We start from the raw sequence: 19,375 nt of genomic DNA on the forward strand, positions 1-19,375 counted from the left end.
CACTACCTCCTGACATTTCTCAACTATGACGACAACGCTACCTTCTCATTCTTCCGTACCTAATTCCTCTCTCATTGAGAGAAGAACGTCTTTCTCCTCCTTTCCCGCGTCTCAAAGTTCCTCGACCAGCCTCACGCGACACAAGCAGACCTCGCAGACTTCGCTCATACCTAGATCTCCAGCAGCCAGCTCAAGGAAATCGTTGCATCTAGACTCGTCATATCCCCATGGTGTTACGCAACCTGTACCGAGGCGGCTCAAATCGCAATATCCATTGGACTCTCCAGAACGTCATGTGGAATATATTCTGGTTGCATCTTTTGACATTGATAGGGGGCCAATCATGGAACATCAGTATCCGGGCGCCATCAGTCCTAACGAGAATATGCTGGCAGAATTAATGTTGCCTGATCAGACCCATGTTCGGACACAAGACTGGACAATGTTCTTCCTACACAAAGATTCGGGCGCTGCTGAGGAAGAAGAGGCTCCTAAGAAGACCAGGCGGAAAAAGGGAGAAGACGAAAGGAGCAATCCAGAACAGACAGATATGGGCGATGAAGGCGCGACATCAGACGACAGCAGTGATGAAGGCAATGAGAGTGAAGAGGGAGATGCGGGCGAGGGACCGCCGTTGATGTATGTTTTGAACCTGGTGAACACCAAACAGGACAATTCAGTGAAGAGGTAGGTTTGTACAACTTGCGTTGACATGGTGGAGCTGATGGCATATATCAGAGGAGCAGTAGTGAAAGCGATGGCAATCTGTACCAGGCACTCCTTTCTCCACATCTACAAGGTGTGTGTTGGCGATCAAATCACGCCTAGGGATCAGAAACTGACTCAGACAGCCACTTCTGCTACTCGCCCTTGAGGATTACTTCAAGTCTCCTTACCCAGAGACCCTAGCTGGTTTATATAATGCTGTGAATGAAATGGATCTCTCGTTGATGCCGCGATTGTCAACATTAGAACGACATATACTCCAAGCAAGTGATGTGAAAGACATGTTCGTTGAGAAATTCGAGCATATGATAAAGCAGAGACTGGCTGAAGAGGCCGCTTTGGCTGTATCGGGTGAATCAGACTCGCCTACCAGACCAGGCACCAAGTACAACATTCCGAGAGATACTCACGAATTTGAATCGAAAGTTGTCTACAACGACATCCCCATTCCTATAAAAGTCCCAACGGCTCCCTCGTCCGAGACTGTCGGTGACTTCTCTTTTGTCAAGCTTATACAGACTTTTGGTGGTCCACATGCAGCATCACCACAGCCTTTTGCCCTTCACCCGCACCTGACTACATCTGGCGCTTACACGCATCCCATTATAGTACTTATAAATGCAATGCTCACACAAAAGAGGATCATTTTTCTAGGCCATAATCGACCTTCTGGCGAAGTAGCTGAGGCGGTTCTTGCTGCTTGTGCCCTCGCCTCTGGTGGTGTTCTCAAGGGTTTTACCAGATATGCGTTTCCTTATACAGACCTGACAAAAGTGGATGAGTTGCTTCAAGTACCAGGCTTTATCGCTGGGGTGACCAATCCGGCGTTCGCCAACCATCACGAATGGTGGGATTTGCTTTGTGATCTTCCGGCCGGAAGAATGAAGATCTCGTCCAAAATCGAGGTGGCTCCCGTTACCGAAGGTCTACTATATTTCCAGCAGCAACATCCAAGTTTTACCACGATGATGAGTAACAGCAATACCAGCACCGATGCAACCGGCGACACAGCTTTCATGGAAGATATCATGCGGAGCATTGCTGCGCGACACGGTGAATCTGCTATTCGAAGTAAGTTTGCTGCTTACACTACGAAGTTCACGCGGATAGCTGCTGCTTTCGAGGAGTCGGTCTATGGCGCCAGTGCGTTGTATGTTGTGTCGCTCGGCGAAGCGGTGCTAGACATCAACTCTCCTGCCGTTGACCAGACCGTAGGTCCTAAGAACGAGCCTTTGACCTCACAGGAAGCCATGGCTGGCTTGAAAGGGCATGGTTATGTTTGGCCGAACGACGAGATGAAGAACCGAGAACTGGCTGCATCGGTGTCTCGGATAGAGGGCTGGAGAAATACCCGAAGCTACAAGACTTTCATATCTGACCTTGCCTCGTCTCATTCTGGGGCAGGCCGTTCATCGCATTCCCCATCACCAACCAAAGGCAATTTGCCACGGCCGAACATTGATCTTCATCATGTTCTCTCGCGGTTACGTACTCTTCGACTCCCACCTGCCGAGGCGGGAGCAATCTACCTAGTTCTATCGTCCTTCTGCACCGACTATGACAGTATCCTTGAGCTGCTCGAGTTGACACCGATGTCTGAAGCTGGACTATTCTATATCACATTAGGACTGTTTCACGAAGAAAGAATCGTTCGGGAAGCGGTCGTAGTTCTCCTCGAGAGAATCCGAAAGCACGAATGTGGGCGTCACTTTTGGAATCGGGTTGGTGGGTGGATTAGTATGGGCTTCCAACGCGCATGGAAAGAGAGGGAGTCCCGTTCGGTGGACAGAGACTATGAACGCTCTGGGGATGCCCCACCTCCTCTTGGACTAGGGGTTAGTAGGACAATTTAGGGACGCAAGTTTCATTTAAACCAGAAGGGGGCGTTGATGCCCCGTAATGCACGAAACGAATGGTAATGGTGATTGCCACTTCGTGCCTCTGAGCTGTTGGTGGCTGTACACTACTAGTAGGTTAGCGAACAGCTCAGCAATGGGAGCAAATGATGTGTCTGCATACTCCGTACACTTCCCACCGCTGCACATTCCATCTTGTCGGCTATGTACACAGAGTAAATCTGTTTTCGTGATGCGTAGTCCAAGAACCACTTTCCAATTGCAAATAGAGAAAATCCTGGATGATTGCAGATTGATAGGCGTTATGCATACTCCGTACGTAGTGGATCGCTATGATAACCTATCAAAGTCTATTTACAGGTCGAAGGTAGAAAGATCTGGGGCTTGACCAATTGTGAAGAGTCGGGGTCTGGACGAGGCGCTTGCGGGAAATTCAATGAGTACTGACGAGAAGGCTGTATTTCAGCATCCTCAATGGGCAAGAAGAGCACGCGATAGGTGAGACTTGTTCCTGATACCTTTGGCCATGTTGCTAATCATAACAGTGTGCATGGGTGGGCTGTGCCAACGTTCAGTCACTACGGGGTACACATCTCAAGCATGCATCCAAAGTACGCAACTGCTCGATCCTCCCAATCACATGCATAGTTCGCACACCTCCAACGATGTCAATGATACATCATGGATACTAACTAGTCATAATGGGATAGTAAGCGTGTGCCACAGCCCATCCTTCGCAGTCCAACCAAGACAGGACCCAACCTTGCTTCAGCAGCAGCAGCCGCAGCCGCATCTTCTTGCAGCTGCATCTGACGCCGGCCTGCTTCGGGCAGGCAACCTTCCGCTTCTGGCAGCATGGCCCCCCTTGTTACTCTCGTGGATTCCTTCCTTCTAGGAGTTATGGCCAAGAATACACAGCATTTGAAGATACCAAGTTTGAAAATTACACAAGGATGGCAGAGTCACACGATCAGGGACGGAAGCCTCTGCGCAATGTCGTTTACTACGTAGTCTCGGAAGTCATCACGGTGGCTTTGGACTGTCCTCCTCCTATTTATCCAATTTCTACTTTTCCGGTCTTTGATCTCAAAGATCTTTCAAACATGTGCAAGACCGATCGATTGATCGAATTTGCTCCCAACGGCCCCCAAGTGGGCACGGTTTCTGGGGAGGGGCCTGTCAAGTGGAGTCGTTGCAGGGCGCGGTTCCGGGAGTCAATAATGGTCCAGTCCAGGTCTTTCATTTCAAAAACAGAGTTTGCACTATTGATCGGCCTAGATAGGGCGACAGGGATCGTGCTTACTACATACTATGTAGTAGGCACAATTGAGATTGTGCAAATACGTAGTAATATCAGCGCGACACACTAGTGGAGAGATTGAGGAGATGAAGCACTTCTCCAGAGCAACCTTTTCCACCCTTCTCTCACTCAACATTACGTTCTTCTATTTCATTATTGTCACCTGTTGGATTCGTCCTTCGTCCATTCGTTTGCAACTGGGAATACGCAATAGCACTTATCCTGATCCGGAGTTCTCTCCACGTGGTTCTGAAACCGGAGATCAGCAAACAGTACGGGAGATCAGCAAGATCAACAAGAATCTCCACAGGTACCTGACATCGCTGGACATCGCCGGAGATCACTCTCGACCACTTCTTCTTACTTTCTACACTCAATTGGCTTTCTGAGCAAAATTGTTAACGCTGTCGCTGGTCATTGGCGTGGATCCTGACACTTCTTGGTGCAGCTGCTGGAACATTCCCACTCTTTGATGTTTCGACACAGCCTCTTTGTTGGGTATTTGTGGTCCCATTCCAGCGAAGAATTTTTAGCAACGCACTCTTGTGTCAACACAACTGCAAGGAGACGTCAAAACTTCGTCCTACCCGCCGATCTTCCAGGCTCTCGATGGGCAGAGACCACCTTGCGGCTATGTCTTCACTTCCTGACCGGCCACGACCTGGTCGCAGACGGGTATCTTACAACCGCCGTGCTGGCGTTGCCAGCCCTGGAGGATACCGCCTATTGGCAATCCCTACAACTTTTCTTTCAATTCTTATCCTTATCACCACAGTCTTACCACCCTCGGTGGCCCGCGACATCCAAGTACCATACCAAGAGTATGATTCTCTTCAACTCAGACGGCTTGCACGACGGGGCGAAATAGCAATTGACAGAGGAGCTCCCCCACCCAGACCAACCCTTCGTCAAAGGCAGGAAAATGCGGATCCTTTTGGCTCCACAGTCGCGCCGTTGGCGACACCAACCTCTGAACAAGAAGGTTCAACCGCGGCTTCCTCAACTACGACACCAGCCTCTGAATCAGAAGTTTCCGCTATGGCTTCCGCAACCGACATCGATTCGGCCATCTCAATCCAGAGCACCCTCGTCGTGACACCAACAAACACGATGTCGGCGAATGCCACCTCCACTGGCAATGCCACATCAAGCATTGAGACGGCATCTGCCACCGCTGGGCCCCCGTCAGCTCTTCCCAGCCCCTTCGACACTTCGCTCGGCGACAATTTCACTGCTCAGGGTTGCCCCAACTTCTTCAACGCTTTCCTCAACAATGCAACCTTCAGAGACTGCCATCCAACTTCGCTATTACTACAAAACAGCCACTCGTTCTTCAGAATCTCTCGGTCTCTTGTTTCCTTGTCCCAAGCGCTGGATGCATCCTGCAAGCCATCACTCGCTCAATGCAGCCCACTGATGGCCTCTCTTGCGTCCCAACTGATGCAGGATTCGAATTGCGGCCAAGACTACCGCAATCAGAATTCTCTCGTCGTCCAGGCTCATGCCGGTCTTGTTTCTTACGAGCCTCTCTACCGCGCAACATGTCTCAGGGACAGAGCGACAGGAAACTACTGCTTCGCTGATGCAATCACCAATACCAGCAATCTCTCCGACTCGTATCCATACTACACTGCACTTGGCACCATTCTGCCTGCTGCAGCACGACCCACCTGCGATGAATGTCTGCAAGGGACAATGGAAATCTTTGCCGGTTATGCCACCAACAGAGACCAGCCCGTGTCCAAAACCTACATCAGCACCGCCCAGCAGATTAACATGGGGTGTGGTCCCGAATTTGTTAACACCACGGTGCCAGTAGGCACGGTCTCAAACTCGGCCGTGAAGCAAGGGACGGTCACCGAAGCGTCGGCTCTGTTAGCATTCGTCCTTGGTTTGATTGTGGCCTGTGTGGCTTTTTGAACAGACCATTGCCACTTTGGGTACCATCTTTGCTGAATCTCCCAATAATGTTCTTGTACAGTCGGGAGCAGTGCTAGCCCACCTTTTTTGGGATTTACTTGTTACACATTAGCGCGGCGCTCTCGATAGATTACTTGAAGAATGACCTTTCTGTGCCAGCACTGGCAATATGTACGTCTTAGGGAAAAGTGGCATGTACAATACTAATGAAACCAACATTAATCCTGAATCTCTGAGAAGTAGATTTGCATGGTTGTTCGTAACATTAATGGCATCAAGCAGAAGGCACATCGCGAGCCCTGGTGACATATAGAACGGGATACGTATCTGATTGAAGCTCCATAGACTTGTCTCATTGTTTTTGGCCACCGGTTAAATGAGCTTGGCATCGGCAAAGTGCCACTGCTTTGCCCTCGAAAGGACTTGCAACCAAGTTCCATCTCTCTTTCTTATTTTGTCAAACCAACCGAGGACTGCCTCGACCCTGTTGACTTCGGCTCATACTTCGTGATCATGCTTGCTGACGGTGACTTGTGAAGCCCCTTGCTGATTTTGGTTTTGATGTACATGAAGAGCTTTTTCATAGTGTCTGTGAGGGTTGTTCTAGCTATTTTTTCTCCGTGTAGCAGTTGGTGACTAGAGCGTATGGTCCATGTCATGAATACTGAGAGTTTTCCTAACTTGGGGCTGTGAAGAGGTCGCAAAAACACCGATGCACTTTTTTAGTGGCTGGCTTACGATTTATCTTAAGTGTTTCCTCTTTTATGCTGACACGAATCCACCTCTACTCATTTGCTTTGGAGTGGAGCTTCTTTGCCAACCAGTTCCCATCACAGCTTCTATACGGAACAGCTTTTTCTTTTGAATCCCGCCACTCACGTACTCCAAGATGACGACGATGCCGCATTATGTTGAATTTGACCCCGATGGCGAGGTTGTTTTGATTCTATACAACATGGCTGAAGACCGAGATCAAGATACGCGGAAGACTCCTTCAGAGAGTACGACCAAAGCTGAAACTTCGGCTGATGTAGTTGACGGCACTCAGCCTGATGAGATTTGAATGCGCGTTTCCTCAAGGCACTTGACCCTCGCTTCTCTTGTATTCAAGAGTCTCTTGAAGGGCGAGTTTGCGGAAAGCCGCTCACTGAAGTCAGCAGGCACAGCAGAGGTTCGGCTTCCTGAGGATAATCCACAAGCACTGCAAATTCTCCTCAACATTATCCACAGTCACTCAAACAAGGTTCCTCGCGAGGTCAACATTGACACGCTGACCCAAATGTCGATTCTAATCGACAAATACTGCCTCCATGAAGCCACACAAATATTCACCGACATGTGGTTCGACAAGCTGAAGAGAGACATACCAGAAAATTTCACAAATGAACTGATGTCTTGGCTCTGTGTTTCGTGGGTTTTAGGCAAGCCAGAGTCCTTCAAAGCTATCACAAAGATCGCCACCATGATATCGTGAGGATGGAACACTAGCACCGCACTGACACACAATTACCTGTTGAGAGAAAATGAAGAGGTCACCTTCGATCAGTCGGAGGATATCATAGCGGTTGATTATGAGGACCTCATCTTGCGCACACTAAAACCTCATACCAGAACAGAACTTGCTAATTGAAAGTGGAGATTATCACCCGTGTCATTCTCCAGATGAAGCTAAGATGCGTTCACAGCAATGTTCCTGGAAATGCTAGGTGCTTTTCAAGATGACCCGTTCCTCCTCGAACCTGAAGGTTAAACCCTTGTTGATCCTGCTCCATTATGAACATTGCTACAAAGGTAAAGAAGAGCCCAAATGAATAGCACGCAGATAACCATCAGAAGATCTGGGGTATGGGTCTCAAAGCTTCTGTGATATGGCAGGTGTGGGTATATCCTTGATGTCCCGAATGCATTTCCTCCAGTCTTTCGAATGCAACAAGACTAAACGATTGAACCACCGATTAATCCGTTCCTCCAGCACATATCGTTGGGGATCAGTTGTGGTTATGTTCGTCCAACCGTCGGAAATCTTTTTTCGAGATCACTTCTTCATCGACTTCCCATGCCCATCTGGCCTCATCAGAGAGCTTGTTAGCCAAATCCTTGATCCTCTCTAGATTTGTTTCATTGTCCTGCAGGAATAGCAGGTTTCGCTTGCGTTTCTTGTCTAGATCAGTTATCTCCAACGTGAGCGGTCGCGCACCGACTCGCCGGCGCTTCCTGCCACCCCTGAGTACATGACCTTCTTCGCTAGTAGCAAGATCTCTCTCGGCACGTCGCTGATTGAGGTATTCATCCAACTCCAACTCGCAGCAAGCGTGATATGTCTTGTAAAAGCTAAAATAGCCTGGTGCGTTATCGATTCCGAAGGTGGTGATACTGTTGCACAACTCTGCTAACTTATTGTGAAATTCACTCTCTCGAACGCTGTCAAGGGTTTCGCGAGCGACCATATCTGGAGAAAAGTTGCTCTGTCGTCCTCAAAGTCCTCCTTTGGCCGGTCAAGAACAAGTTTTGCAAGATATTCAAGGCTATATTTTGACATTGGATTGCTCTCCGTTATAAAAGCATGGGTATGCCGCAAAACCTTCAAAGCGTCCACCTCGATCTCTTAGATCTCGTTCCTGAGATTTGTGACACAGGCCAAAAACTCGCAGAAACGCTAGTCTTGTATGTCGGCTCGTCGACGAGACTGTTCAAACTGCGCCAGAAGATGTCTCTGTTCTGCTGTTTGTGGGGCGGGGGCCATTGTAAAAAGCACCACTCCTGCTGATCCGTTAACCTCGGTTTCATTTTCCTCTGTGCGATGAAAACAGTACGACAATATGCTGGAGATCGTAAGTCGAATCAGTCATTTATATTGCCAGTCACAAAGACAGAAAAGAAACCACAGCACGACAGCAACATGCCGCTTGAGCTCACCGCAACCCTGAACCCCGTACTCGACTTCAGCTGCAACAGTACGACGGCAGATTCTTCATACTTTGAGAAGTGTGTTCGGCTACAAGGCGGAGCACTTGACTGACGGGATCTTATCTTTATGGCAGTTGAGTCTTGAATAACACTTGCATGACCAACAAACCTGCGTTGCATCTCGTCTTTAGAGGCCTGAAGGAAGGCAAGTCGATGTGAGCACGGTGCTCAGCAGGTTCAGTGTTGGCATTCTGGTTGGTTGTAGTAGTGGACGGCTTACATCGTGAATGAGTGCGGATGTGAAAATGTTCGTCTTCCACCCTGCGAAGGAATACACATCTTGTCAACCATCCCGTCAGAACCTTGGCCTAGTACGAACTCATCGCGGGGCGAAGCGCAGCAGTAGACGGCGGCAGGGCCAGACACTACATTGCTCAGGTTGGTATTGTGGTAACAGCAAGCTCTCGCCAGCATTTAGTGCATATTTTATGTCCTGGCTGAGCATCAGAGCACGCAATGCGTCTTGTCACATACTATTCATTTGCCATAAATGATGGTTTCTAGAATTATCTCAGTATTCGAAGATATGTGACATTTCCCAACTTGATCAATGAATCAATACGCACCATCAGATATCATACTACTCTCCGCTAAATCAGGTACATAGACCCCGCACCAACCATGCATGTTAAGCAACTTGCAGACGTTCACCTCGCACCTTTCACCGCCACCTTAGGGGGCGGCGGGAAATACATGCCTGCTGACGCCGCTGCCGCCGCATCACTCCCACTCGGTCCCGCAGCCCCAGCGGCCGTCTCCTCGTCCGCCTTCCTCTCCGCATGAGCAAAGCCCGAACTCAGTGGACTCCCGGGGAAAGTCGGACTTCTCAATGCAAATCTGGATGAGAAAATTGGACTCTTGGGCGCAGCCCCTCCGTCCTTGGCCTTGGCCTTACCAAAGTGATTCCTAAGTGGAAGGTCTTTTGTGCCGCCTAGACGGTTGAATGCCAGCGTTCTTGGTGTCATAGGGTTAAGGGCCCCTGATGCGGCTGTTGAGTAATTCGTGCTGGAGGCTTGTGCCGCGTTTGCAATTTCGTTGAGGGACACGGCCGGGACTTTAGACTCAAGGGTCGGAGAGTCGAGATGGGCCCAGCGAGATTCGCGAGCTAGGCGTTTTGCTTCCCGGGAGGCACGGTGGGAGGGGGAGGGGAAGAGGGAGAATATTGCGAGCGCGAGTTGGGCGGTGAATACCACGCTGGAAAGTTGTCAGCTGGGTATCTCTGGATGGTGGAGGGGAGTGTGAGAACGTACAATATCATGACGGTACATGCAAATGCTCCTTTTGCTTGTTGGCAGTATCCAACGAGTTTTTGGTCGTGTGCGACGGAGCAAGGTCTGGAGATGTACCATGGAGCGCCTCGTTGGGGTCGCCTTGGATCACTCATATCCGAGCCGGCTTGATAGGCTATCGAGACTGCATAGAGGGCCACGAGGGCGGCGTGGCAGAGGACCGAGAGAAGAGGTGGAAAGACTTTGAGAATATACATGGCGGATTTAGCGAGCATCAGGAACATGGAGAAGACTGAGATGACGAGGTTGAAATTTGTGATGCTAGAGTACGTGAGCAGTGGCCATATGAAGAAGGTGTGACGTTCGAGACGCACAATTGACCCCACACTTTCGGCGTAGTATATGGTCTATAATTCGCTGCTGCGTATAGTCCTGTTGTTGGGCTTGAATTGAAGCCATTGGCAGCACCATCTGCCCATAATTTGGTGCGGTATAGATTCGGAGCTGCAATGCCGAAGAGAGCGAGGAGGGCGACAGTGAGAGGAAATTCAATGGCCACCAGAGCCCAGAATGGCCATTTGTTTGGACGATATCTCAATGAGATGAACATATCTGGTCGTTATGGGATGCGAGATATATTGCTGGATGTCTCCGAGGTCGTGGCAGAAGCCGTTCCTGACCAGTCCAGACTGATATTGATGGTAGGCCAACCCTTCGAAAAACTTTTCGCAGTCAGTGAGTCGCGACCGCGCAGCGTCGCAAAGAAATATGGCGCTCTCGTCGAGAATGTGGACACAGATTCAAGGTGTTGAAGAGGTGCTGGAAAGGAATCTCCCACCACACATCTCGAAGCTTGCTTCCCCAGCAGATCAGCGCAAAGGAAGCGGCACCACACGGAACAGCACCAATGAGAGTAAGGAACAGGCCAGAGACAGCCGCCGGCCCAGAAGTCGAGCCGCCCACGATTGGGGTGGCCAACTGGAACTCCAACCATTTAGCGGAGAGACTGGTGTGATAAAGCAGCAGAAGCGTCCATGCTACGGGCTGCAGGTGCCCAATCAGAAGAGGTAAGTGGAGAGCCCCCATGTGGTTAGGATGTACGGCTTAGTGTCATCTGACTTATCGTGCCATTAACTACGTAGTACTCTGTAACTCCGCTGATCCATTTTGCCCCCTAATGGTGAAACATGACAGCTCCAAAGCACAGGGGCAAAGAGATTGAGACTAATCCAGCAAGACACTTGGAGCAAAAGTGTCCCAGTGTTTCTGCTACTCTTCTCTGCCCCTCCAGCTAAGCCTCCGAGCCTTGGGCTTCCCGCGGCTTCGGATCTGCTGTCGTTGGCAGCCATTACACCAACATTTTATCGTTGTCGTGATGATCCTCTCCCGTGTGCAGCTATTTCCAGTGCTCTACAACAGCATGCTGAGCCTTCTCAAGTCAGTCTAGCTGTCTTTGTGGTGCAGCATCGTTGTTATGCTTTTGTTAGGTTCACAAAGCAGCTGCTTTATGTCTGCTAAGTGACACGGACTCGTATGAGTATGAGTATGACAGCGCCCTTCCGAACTGTCTTCGAGCCCAGAAAGACGTGAAACATGCACCCTGCTTTGTCTGACAAAAATAAAAGTCGGTCAGAATGTCCCATTGGCTAGTGCACACTAACTTTGCTTTACCTTAGCACGCACCATATAATGCAGCCGGGTATACAGACTGGGGCCGAAGACTGCGCCTTGTCCTTCAGTCCCACCTTGCAACATTTTTCACGCTTGACTTCTCCCGTTTTTGGTTTCTATTTCCCTTTCTTCTGATTTACACAAGCCTACGAAAAGAACGCATCGAGGTCGTTGCTGCTTTAAGATGTTGAATGCTCTGAAGTTGGGAAGACTATCTTAACATCGGTGGATCTACCAGCAATTGGGGGTCGGTCGACCTCAACATACATCAATTATCCTCAGGAAACATTTACACTCCCTTACAACACGGACCACCCGGACATCGGCCCTCGATAATTCGTAACGATGCGTCGAGGTAGAAAGCGACAAGACGGAGGGTCGAATTCGATGCCGGGCAAAATCTATCCTCCCACAGGCACCGAAGGCGCCTTCGGCTCAGGATATACCACAACCATCACGTTCACCAGCCTGAGCACATATTCAGATGGCGCTGGAGTGCGAAGCACAACATCACAGGAGGTAACGACGACAGCGGTGATACCTGGGCCAACCCCAGCATTCATTTCTGCTCCTCAGCCATCTACCACCTTCTCTTCCTCCACAAGCACCTCATCCCCTTCTTCTGTCCAAACGTCTCCACCAGCGCAAACATCATCGCCGCCAGCCCAGGGCATCCCACTCAACCTTATACCAGCTATCGTTGTTCCAATTGTTGTGGTCGCCTTGGCGGCACCCATTGCTTTGTATTTCTTTCTTACCCGCCATGATAGACAACGCAGAAAGTCTCGAACTGCTTCGCAAACAAGCACGAGAGCGTGTCCTGACACGAGAATTGAATCCAAAAAGCACGATTTTACACATTCTTCATTAGAGACAGGGGCTTCCAAGGCATCAGAAATCATGAATTTCGACCTTGGACCAGCAGCAGAAAAACCGTTACCGGTGGTCAACGTCAGTCAAGTCCCAGATTATGCGTTTAAACGGCCAGACTCTTTCCAGGTCGTACGTGGATTGGACCCTAGTATCGGACAAGCGGTCAGCCGTTACTCGATTGGGAACGACTCGTTTGGTAACATAGCGGATGCATCTCAACAAAGAACTAGTATACAAGAGCTTTCTGAGGAGAATATGAGGATTGCAAGGCTAGCGACTGATTCCAGGGCAACATTTGGGACACGTGGGCTGGATGAAGTATCGGATATGTCGGCTCGGGAGAGGACTTCTCGCCAGGTCGATCGAAGAAGCGTGGATGAGCTTTCGAATGTGTCGAGTTTCTACGAAGACGAGACAGCTGCCAGTTCAGATCGTGGAGGTGGTATTTTGGGGAACTATGGGGCAAGGAGAAGTGGGCCTTTGCGATGATGATACCGTGGGGGTGTTTTTCAGCGTTTGATTTGTTGCATGAAGCATGAGACAACCATGAAGTTTTCTATCTCGGCTGAGCCGAAATGTGTACGTTAAGCATGTTTCTAGCCTCCCAAATCCCTACCGATTCAAGTCTCCCCACGTGAGCATGCACAACATCTACCAGGGCTAGTATCCACAGCATATTACTGCATAGCCGTACTACGTAAATAAACTGCCAACTCGGTGCCCCTGCCAAGATTCGATCCCGCGTCAGGCGCGTTGCGGGGGGGCCTCCCACCATCTTTCGAAAACCCAGCTGCATTCTTGTTGATGGCAAGGTTGCAAGGACTGCAAGGACTGCAAACACCATCGTAATGGCACTCTCACCCCTCAAAATGACCACGCGAGGTGGCGCCTACGATACCTCCTCCATCGCCGCACCGGCCTCTCCTCAAACCACTCGGACCATACGCCGACTTCAATCCCATCAACAACTCTCATCAAACTCTCCGTCGTTGATCACACAGCAACGCCAGCAGCAGCAATTACAACAGCAGCAACATGGCTTGACAACTCGAGAGTCAAGGGAACATCTACAGCCATCCATGCAGAATGTTTCGCTTGGTCTAGGCCGCACCAGAGCAAATAGTGACGCACCAATGGCCTTCAAGAAACCGAGCTCCACCCGGAGATGGCCAGCTTCTGCAACCCACGGTCGAAAATCAAGTCTGGAGATACTCATGAGAGATGGGCCTCCTGGCGGTAACATCGAGCAGGGGCTGAGTGATCTACGATACCACATCTTGTCTTCTCGGGTGGAAGCTGGAAAAGACGGCATGTCGGATTACCGATGCTACTTATGGCTTGCGCTTCTAAACGTAGGCCCACTACAGACAGATGAGTACCTTACTCTGGTTCATCGAGGCCAATCTCCAGCATATCAGAAGATCAACGACGATACCTTTCGAACATTAGCGACCGACACCTTGTTCAAACGCCGTGTTACTGACGCAAGCATTACTCGCGTCCTAAATGCAACAGCTTGGAAACTGCACGACGCCAAAAGAATCAGCTCAGATTCGCCCCCTACTGCGTCAGGGCAACCTGCTGCCAATACTTCTGCTGTATACGTTCAAGGCATGAATGTCCTCTCCGCTCCATTCCTCTATGCTGCTCGATCCGAAACCGAAGCATTTTCCCTCTTTCATGCGTTCCTCACTCGGGAATGTCCAGGCTACATTCGAGGTGCTATGGAAGGCGTGCATAAGGGTCTTGCGTTGGTTGACAAATGTCTAGCACTTGTCAATCCTACTCTCGCACAGTTTTTGCAGAACAAGAAGATGCCTGCAGAGATCTATGCCTTCCCCAGCGTCCTGACTTTTTGTGCTTGTACTCCACCACTACCAGAGGTATTGCACCTTTGGGACTTTCTCTTTGCCTATGGTCCTCACCTGAATATCTTATGCATTGTCGCACAGCTCTTGCTATTGAAGGATACTCTGCTTGCAAGCCCTAGGTATGTTGTCCTATGTTTTTGCTGCCGATTTTGAGGCTGATTTGTACCTAACAGCCCTACGAAAGTCCTCCGTTCCTTCCCACCACTTGAAGCGGAGCAGATTATCAAACTTACGCTATTTGTTGTCCAAAAAATACCTGACGATATTTACGCCGAGCTCGTAAATCATGCGAAATGAGAGTGAGAGTTATGATGATTTATGATGATGAGAATGGCGGTGTAGAACATGAAGATCTTGGCATAGGGACAAAAAAGATGGAAAGGGCCTAGATCTTCGGATTTGAGAAGTCGGGTATTTTGGCGACACCGTTATCTTAGCACCATCAGCGAACTTCCTATTGGGTGGATTTCATGACAACATCAGACGCCGAGATTTCGGACATAAAGCCAACCATCCCTGGTATATCGGGAGAATGACCATGTCGAAAATGGTTTGGCCCTCGCTTTGAGGTGCCTTGTGCGTGAAGGCGGCGGCTGGGTTAACTCACTGTGCTGGGTGTTGTTCTTGAAGTCTGGGGCCGAGCCGATACAGTCATGAAGTCGTTCAGAAAGCAAGAGAATCAGAAACTTGATCAAATTCAGTAGCACTCGCGACCAGATCAGACTCTTAGGAGGGCGCCACACCCATTTTGGTGCTCCCGTGTATGCCTGAGACATCCTGTGGCGGCAAGCTCTGATCAGCTGTTGTGATGCCGCCGCGATCATTGTTCACATCGTCGCAAAAGTCTCTACGATGTTGAATTCCCTAGCCCTGATGTTTGCCGGTATGGTACTTGCAACGCCTTCGAGGCAACACGAAACATTCACGCTCACACTCACCCAGCAGGCATAACGGTAACAGGGAGAACGAGTGCGATGACCTCCAAAGACTTCCTTCTCTCTCTCGTGCGTGGGACTCGAGAGCTTTACCAACCAATCTCCCTCTCAATAAGCGCGAAAGGCATATATCAAGGAGGCAGAATTGTAATCTTTGTTCCAACCAGAGGACCGAGATCCTTCTGCACTGCGGCAATGAGAATAAGGGACACAGAATCCCATGGGCATGATGGTTGTAGGGCCCCCATGAAAGTTCCTGAGAAACGGAGTAATATGTTAAAACTAGTACTACCGGTCTTGAGTCTCTTTGCTTCTTTGCGGTGCTGAGGAGTCGACCGCAATGCTAGTTATATTAATTAGTGGAATATCCCCCTCTGCTTCTTTGGCTTGCCCGCACCAAGCTACTAGTACCGTCCCACTCATTACTACTACTACTGGTATCTCCCGGATAATCCACACTACCACCGGGGGAAATTGGGTGCTCTTCCAGATTCCCTAAAAGGCGGGGGGGGCGACTCGCACGCAGTAATACAAAGGACGACGAGTTATTAAAACACCACTCTGGTGGTATGGTATGGTGGGAATGTTTGCCTTTGTGGAAAGTAGAAGAGTCATGTTTCGTGGAGATCGTTGAAGGGGATTTGCATGCTGGGTAGACTGATGAGGAAGAAGAAGGGAAAGGGGGGAACGATATATAAATGGATTTTTCTGGGTTCGGGAGAGTTCCCTTCTCTTTATGAAACTGTTATCGAGTGGGGTGGAATGACAGGCATCGGATTCCCTCGTCTCCCTCTTTGACTTTCAGCTAGGAATCTCCTCCCGCTTCAGGACCTGTATCTTACCACCCACCATGGCCACTGGCCCACCAGTACTGCTGCTACCTTCATCCTTCCCACCACCACCCTCACCATTTCCCGTAGCAGTAGCAGACGTCCTCCTGCCACCACTCGTACTCTCAATGCCCAACACGCCACCCACATACCCGCCCCTCTCCCCCGGAACGCTAAACTCGCGAAACGTGTAACCCAGCTCATTCAACCAGTTCCTGACCGCCTTACCCACTTTGTCCTTCCCATTCTTACTATGATGGCCTGTACCAGTGATGGCGTAGACGATCCTACTCCTCGCCTCTCCACTCCCGCCACCTCCTCTTCCGCCACCGCGTTGGGAGTGCGACACAAGCACGTTTTCGAGATACTCGACCGCTTCTTCGGGATGGAGACCGTGGAGGTCGATGTAAAATTCTTCGTCATCATTATTACTGTTGTTTGTGGTACTGAGGTGTTGGTTTCGTTCTTCATATAGCGCTTTCGCGGCTTCGCGGTGGGCTTTGCGCATGGCGTCGTTTTCGGCTTGGCCGCGGAGGGAGAGGGCTTTGGCGGCGCGGGCATCGTTGCGGTTCCAGGCTTGTGCTGCGCTGCATCTTGTCATCAGCTTGCAAGTGTTTTTGGGGGATGGTGAAGAAGGCGGTTCTTACCTCTGTAGGAATTTGTTCCGAACGCTTCCATGCTTGATGGCTTCTTGGCGGTATTTCAGGTACTGCTGGTTGGCACGGGCACCGGTTTCAAGCCAGGGGATGTGCTGCGGTTGGGGAATTTTCTGGGCTGCTGCTGACTCGGACGATGCTGTGGAACGGACTCTTTTCATGGCTTCTAGCTTACGCTGGCTGGGCACTGGTGAGGGTGACATCCGGACAACGTCGGCCAATGAGCCTGGAACTTCTTTCTCGTTGTAGTTATTGTGCCCGTGGCGTGAACGCTGTCCATGATGCTTTGAAGCACGTTTGGAGTTGAGGGATGCGAGGGTGGGGAATGCTTCTGGGTCGTCTACCGATGGTGCAGACGACGGGGCTTCTGGTCTATGTTGGTGGCGAGACGTTGGTCTGGACTGCGGACGAGAGTTGTTGTGTTGGTATCCACTACGTGAACGCTGTTGGCTCAGTGGCGTAAACGTGGGGAATTGGCCATTTGCAGGTATGGTGAAACTTGATGAACTGCTTGACCGATTTCCACTTTGCAGGGCTGGGAATTGATCGTACTGGTCTTGCAGATGATAGATTTGTGGTGATGTACCGTAAAGGCTGGAACTGTCCGTGACACTGAGTGTACTCATCAGGGCTGATGGATCGTGGGAGAATTGACATGAGTCACCAGCCAGACAGTTCCCTGCCAGCCAATACCTACAAAATGTCAATTGTGAAATTCCGAATGGCAACCACCCAAGCTTACTTGCAGACGTGATTCGTGGCATCATGTGCAAACCGACAATCAGCACGCAGACATGAGCCTGATGCCAACCAGTACTTGCAGACGATAGGGCTTTTGCCAGTATTCGGCGTGACCGGGCGCACTTGCTCAATATTCATGGACTTGCCAACCAGAACAGCGCCGTTGTGTTGATTTGTGTCAGAATTGACCTGCTGGTCGATGATATCCCCATCGGAAAGCTGTGCTATGGTGGCGCCTAGATCATATGAATTCTTCTCTAAGGCATCTTCGATCTCCTCATTCGTCTTTCTGTCGCCTAGGACTGACCTTAGTATATCATATGGGCTCATGTCCGGCTGCGGAAGCCATTCTGGTGCTGCAGCGCTCAGCTGGCCTGTTCCAGTCGACGAAGCATTACTTGCCGTATCATCTGCGACCAGCCAATCGACGTTATCACTTCCATAATCTCCATATATATCAGGTGCTGGACTAGAATCGGAAAACTCGTAAGCATTAAGGTTCGGGCTATGGGGAATGGGCTGCGCGAAAGCAAGCCGTGGCGAGGGTCGTGGAGAAGCAAATGGGGATGGCGCTGTTGACTTCTGTCGCGAGAAGCTCGGTCTTGTGGGGAAGCCAGAAGGAGCAGCAGGGCTACTAGATATAGGTGGCGATGCAAGAGGGGTACCAGCTCGAGGCATTTGCCATGGGGCGGGTGAAGACTTTCTGATGACCGTGTGTCTTGATGGTGCTTCTCCTGAACCTGGATTGGCTGCGTTCCGGTGCCTCCAAAGAGCATCGAGGATTGTGTTTTCCAGAGCAGACCCACGGAGTGCAGTCTGCTTTTGGAGCAACACCTCCAGCTTCTCAACCTTGTCTTCCTCCTCCAGCTCCGCATCTTCAAGGACAGGGTGACATAATTCGTAGATCTCGTCCGTAATCATATTTCATAACATCTGAAGCCCTACCGGGGCTTCATCGGCTCAGTGAGGTATCGTAGAGGGAATCAAAAGGGGAATGGAGCGAAAAGCGGGCGAGGCTCAGCTTGGAGGTCGCATGCGCCGCAACCTGCAACTGGCAGTCGTCACGGTAACTGTGTGTTTTGAGCAGAGGATTTCGCATTGAGAAGTGTTCCGTAAGCTATTACATGTTGACTTGTAGTTGACATACAACACTATCTTCCAGAACGTTCAACGGTGGAGGCGCAAAGTGAACACCGAGTTCAGCTTATGGTTGGACAGGTACCAGCTTTCTACCAGGTCTCATGGATCGCAGATTTCGTGAACGAGGCGGTGATGTGCGAGTTGTCTAACAGGTTATATCTGTACGGAGAATATGAACTTAGCAACGATGGTGGGTGGTGCAAGCTGACGAAGAGGAGGAATGGTAACATGGTACTCTACGCCAGCTTTGGCTAGAGGCCAATAAGTACAATAAGTAAGTATTCTTACCTCCGACTGCTTCCAGCTTCTTGACACAACCGTCGCGACAAGATGATGATGATTCTCTACGTAATATTTATCTTTGTGCTCCCCATACCTTTGCAGATCTACTTAGATATATTTGGCCGCTATCGAAGCATCCGAAGAAATGTTTACTCAGCCTACCTTTCCGTTCCGTTTCATAGAGAAAACCAGCAATACTCCGTAAGTTTATGAGCCTTGCACGGACCCCAACCTGCTTCAAGCCAATAGAAGATGATGCCGATTCATTCATTCGTAATGTCATAAATGGTATCGAGGCAACTCCATATTTCTCTGAGATCCTGGGAGTCCGCCCCATTGGTCTTGCTTGAGGCTCTGTCTAGGCAGCTCCAAATGTAG

At 50.1% G+C, this 19,375-nt stretch overlaps 9 protein-coding genes across 9 annotated transcripts; 6 read left to right on the forward strand and 3 right to left on the reverse strand.

Moving 5' to 3' along the window:
* Positions 1-343: 343 nt before the first annotated feature.
* EPUS_07253 (Protein mesA) lies at positions 344-2,579 on the forward strand (the record flags this gene model as incomplete). Its single annotated transcript, XM_007807405.1, has 3 exons — positions 344-687; positions 739-799; positions 852-2,579. 3 exons carry the CDS (start codon positions 344-346, stop codon positions 2,577-2,579), a joined length of 2,133 nt encoding a protein of 710 aa, XP_007805596.1.
* A 1,936-nt stretch (positions 2,580-4,515) lies between these two features.
* On the forward strand, positions 4,516-5,802 carry EPUS_07254 (uncharacterized protein; the record flags this gene model as incomplete). The annotated part of the gene is made up of 1 exon (XM_007807406.1): positions 4,516-5,802. One exon carries the CDS (start codon positions 4,516-4,518, stop codon positions 5,800-5,802), a length of 1,287 nt encoding a protein of 428 aa, XP_007805597.1.
* An 889-nt stretch (positions 5,803-6,691) lies between these two features.
* On the forward strand, positions 6,692-6,865 carry EPUS_07255 (uncharacterized protein; the record flags this gene model as incomplete). Its single annotated transcript, XM_007807407.1, has 1 exon — positions 6,692-6,865. The coding sequence occupies one exon, from the start codon at positions 6,692-6,694 to the stop codon at positions 6,863-6,865; it is 174 nt and encodes a 57-aa protein (XP_007805598.1).
* A 925-nt stretch (positions 6,866-7,790) lies between these two features.
* EPUS_07256 (uncharacterized protein) lies at positions 7,791-8,249 on the reverse strand (the record flags this gene model as incomplete). Its single annotated transcript, XM_007807408.1, has 1 exon — positions 7,791-8,249. One exon carries the CDS (start codon positions 8,247-8,249, stop codon positions 7,791-7,793), a length of 459 nt encoding a protein of 152 aa, XP_007805599.1.
* A 1,167-nt stretch (positions 8,250-9,416) lies between these two features.
* EPUS_07257 (uncharacterized protein) lies at positions 9,417-10,608 on the reverse strand (the record flags this gene model as incomplete). The annotated part of the gene is made up of 3 exons (XM_007807409.1): positions 9,417-9,963; positions 10,020-10,319; positions 10,373-10,608. 3 exons carry the CDS (start codon positions 10,606-10,608, stop codon positions 9,417-9,419), a joined length of 1,083 nt encoding a protein of 360 aa, XP_007805600.1.
* A 158-nt stretch (positions 10,609-10,766) lies between these two features.
* EPUS_07258 (uncharacterized protein) lies at positions 10,767-11,069 on the forward strand (the record flags this gene model as incomplete). The annotated part of the gene is made up of 1 exon (XM_007807410.1): positions 10,767-11,069. One exon carries the CDS (start codon positions 10,767-10,769, stop codon positions 11,067-11,069), a length of 303 nt encoding a protein of 100 aa, XP_007805601.1.
* Positions 11,070-12,014: 945 nt separating this feature from the next.
* Positions 12,015-13,031, forward strand: EPUS_07259 (uncharacterized protein; the record flags this gene model as incomplete). The annotated part of the gene is made up of 1 exon (XM_007807411.1): positions 12,015-13,031. The coding sequence occupies one exon, from the start codon at positions 12,015-12,017 to the stop codon at positions 13,029-13,031; it is 1,017 nt and encodes a 338-aa protein (XP_007805602.1).
* A 359-nt stretch (positions 13,032-13,390) lies between these two features.
* Positions 13,391-14,710, forward strand: EPUS_07260 (uncharacterized protein; the record flags this gene model as incomplete). The annotated part of the gene is made up of 2 exons (XM_007807412.1): positions 13,391-14,532; positions 14,587-14,710. The coding sequence occupies 2 exons, from the start codon at positions 13,391-13,393 to the stop codon at positions 14,708-14,710; spliced, it is 1,266 nt and encodes a 421-aa protein (XP_007805603.1).
* Positions 14,711-16,149: 1,439 nt separating this feature from the next.
* Positions 16,150-18,496, reverse strand: EPUS_07261 (uncharacterized protein; the record flags this gene model as incomplete). Its single annotated transcript, XM_007807413.1, has 3 exons — positions 16,150-16,765; positions 16,826-17,527; positions 17,577-18,496. The coding sequence occupies 3 exons, from the start codon at positions 18,494-18,496 to the stop codon at positions 16,150-16,152; spliced, it is 2,238 nt and encodes a 745-aa protein (XP_007805604.1).
* Between the last annotated feature and the right edge of the window lie 879 nt (positions 18,497-19,375).

Source organism: Endocarpon pusillum, assembly GCF_000464535.1.
Source record: "Endocarpon pusillum Z07020 unplaced genomic scaffold scaffold6867, whole genome shotgun sequence".
NCBI lineage: Eukaryota > Fungi > Ascomycota > Eurotiomycetes > Verrucariales > Verrucariaceae > Endocarpon > Endocarpon pusillum.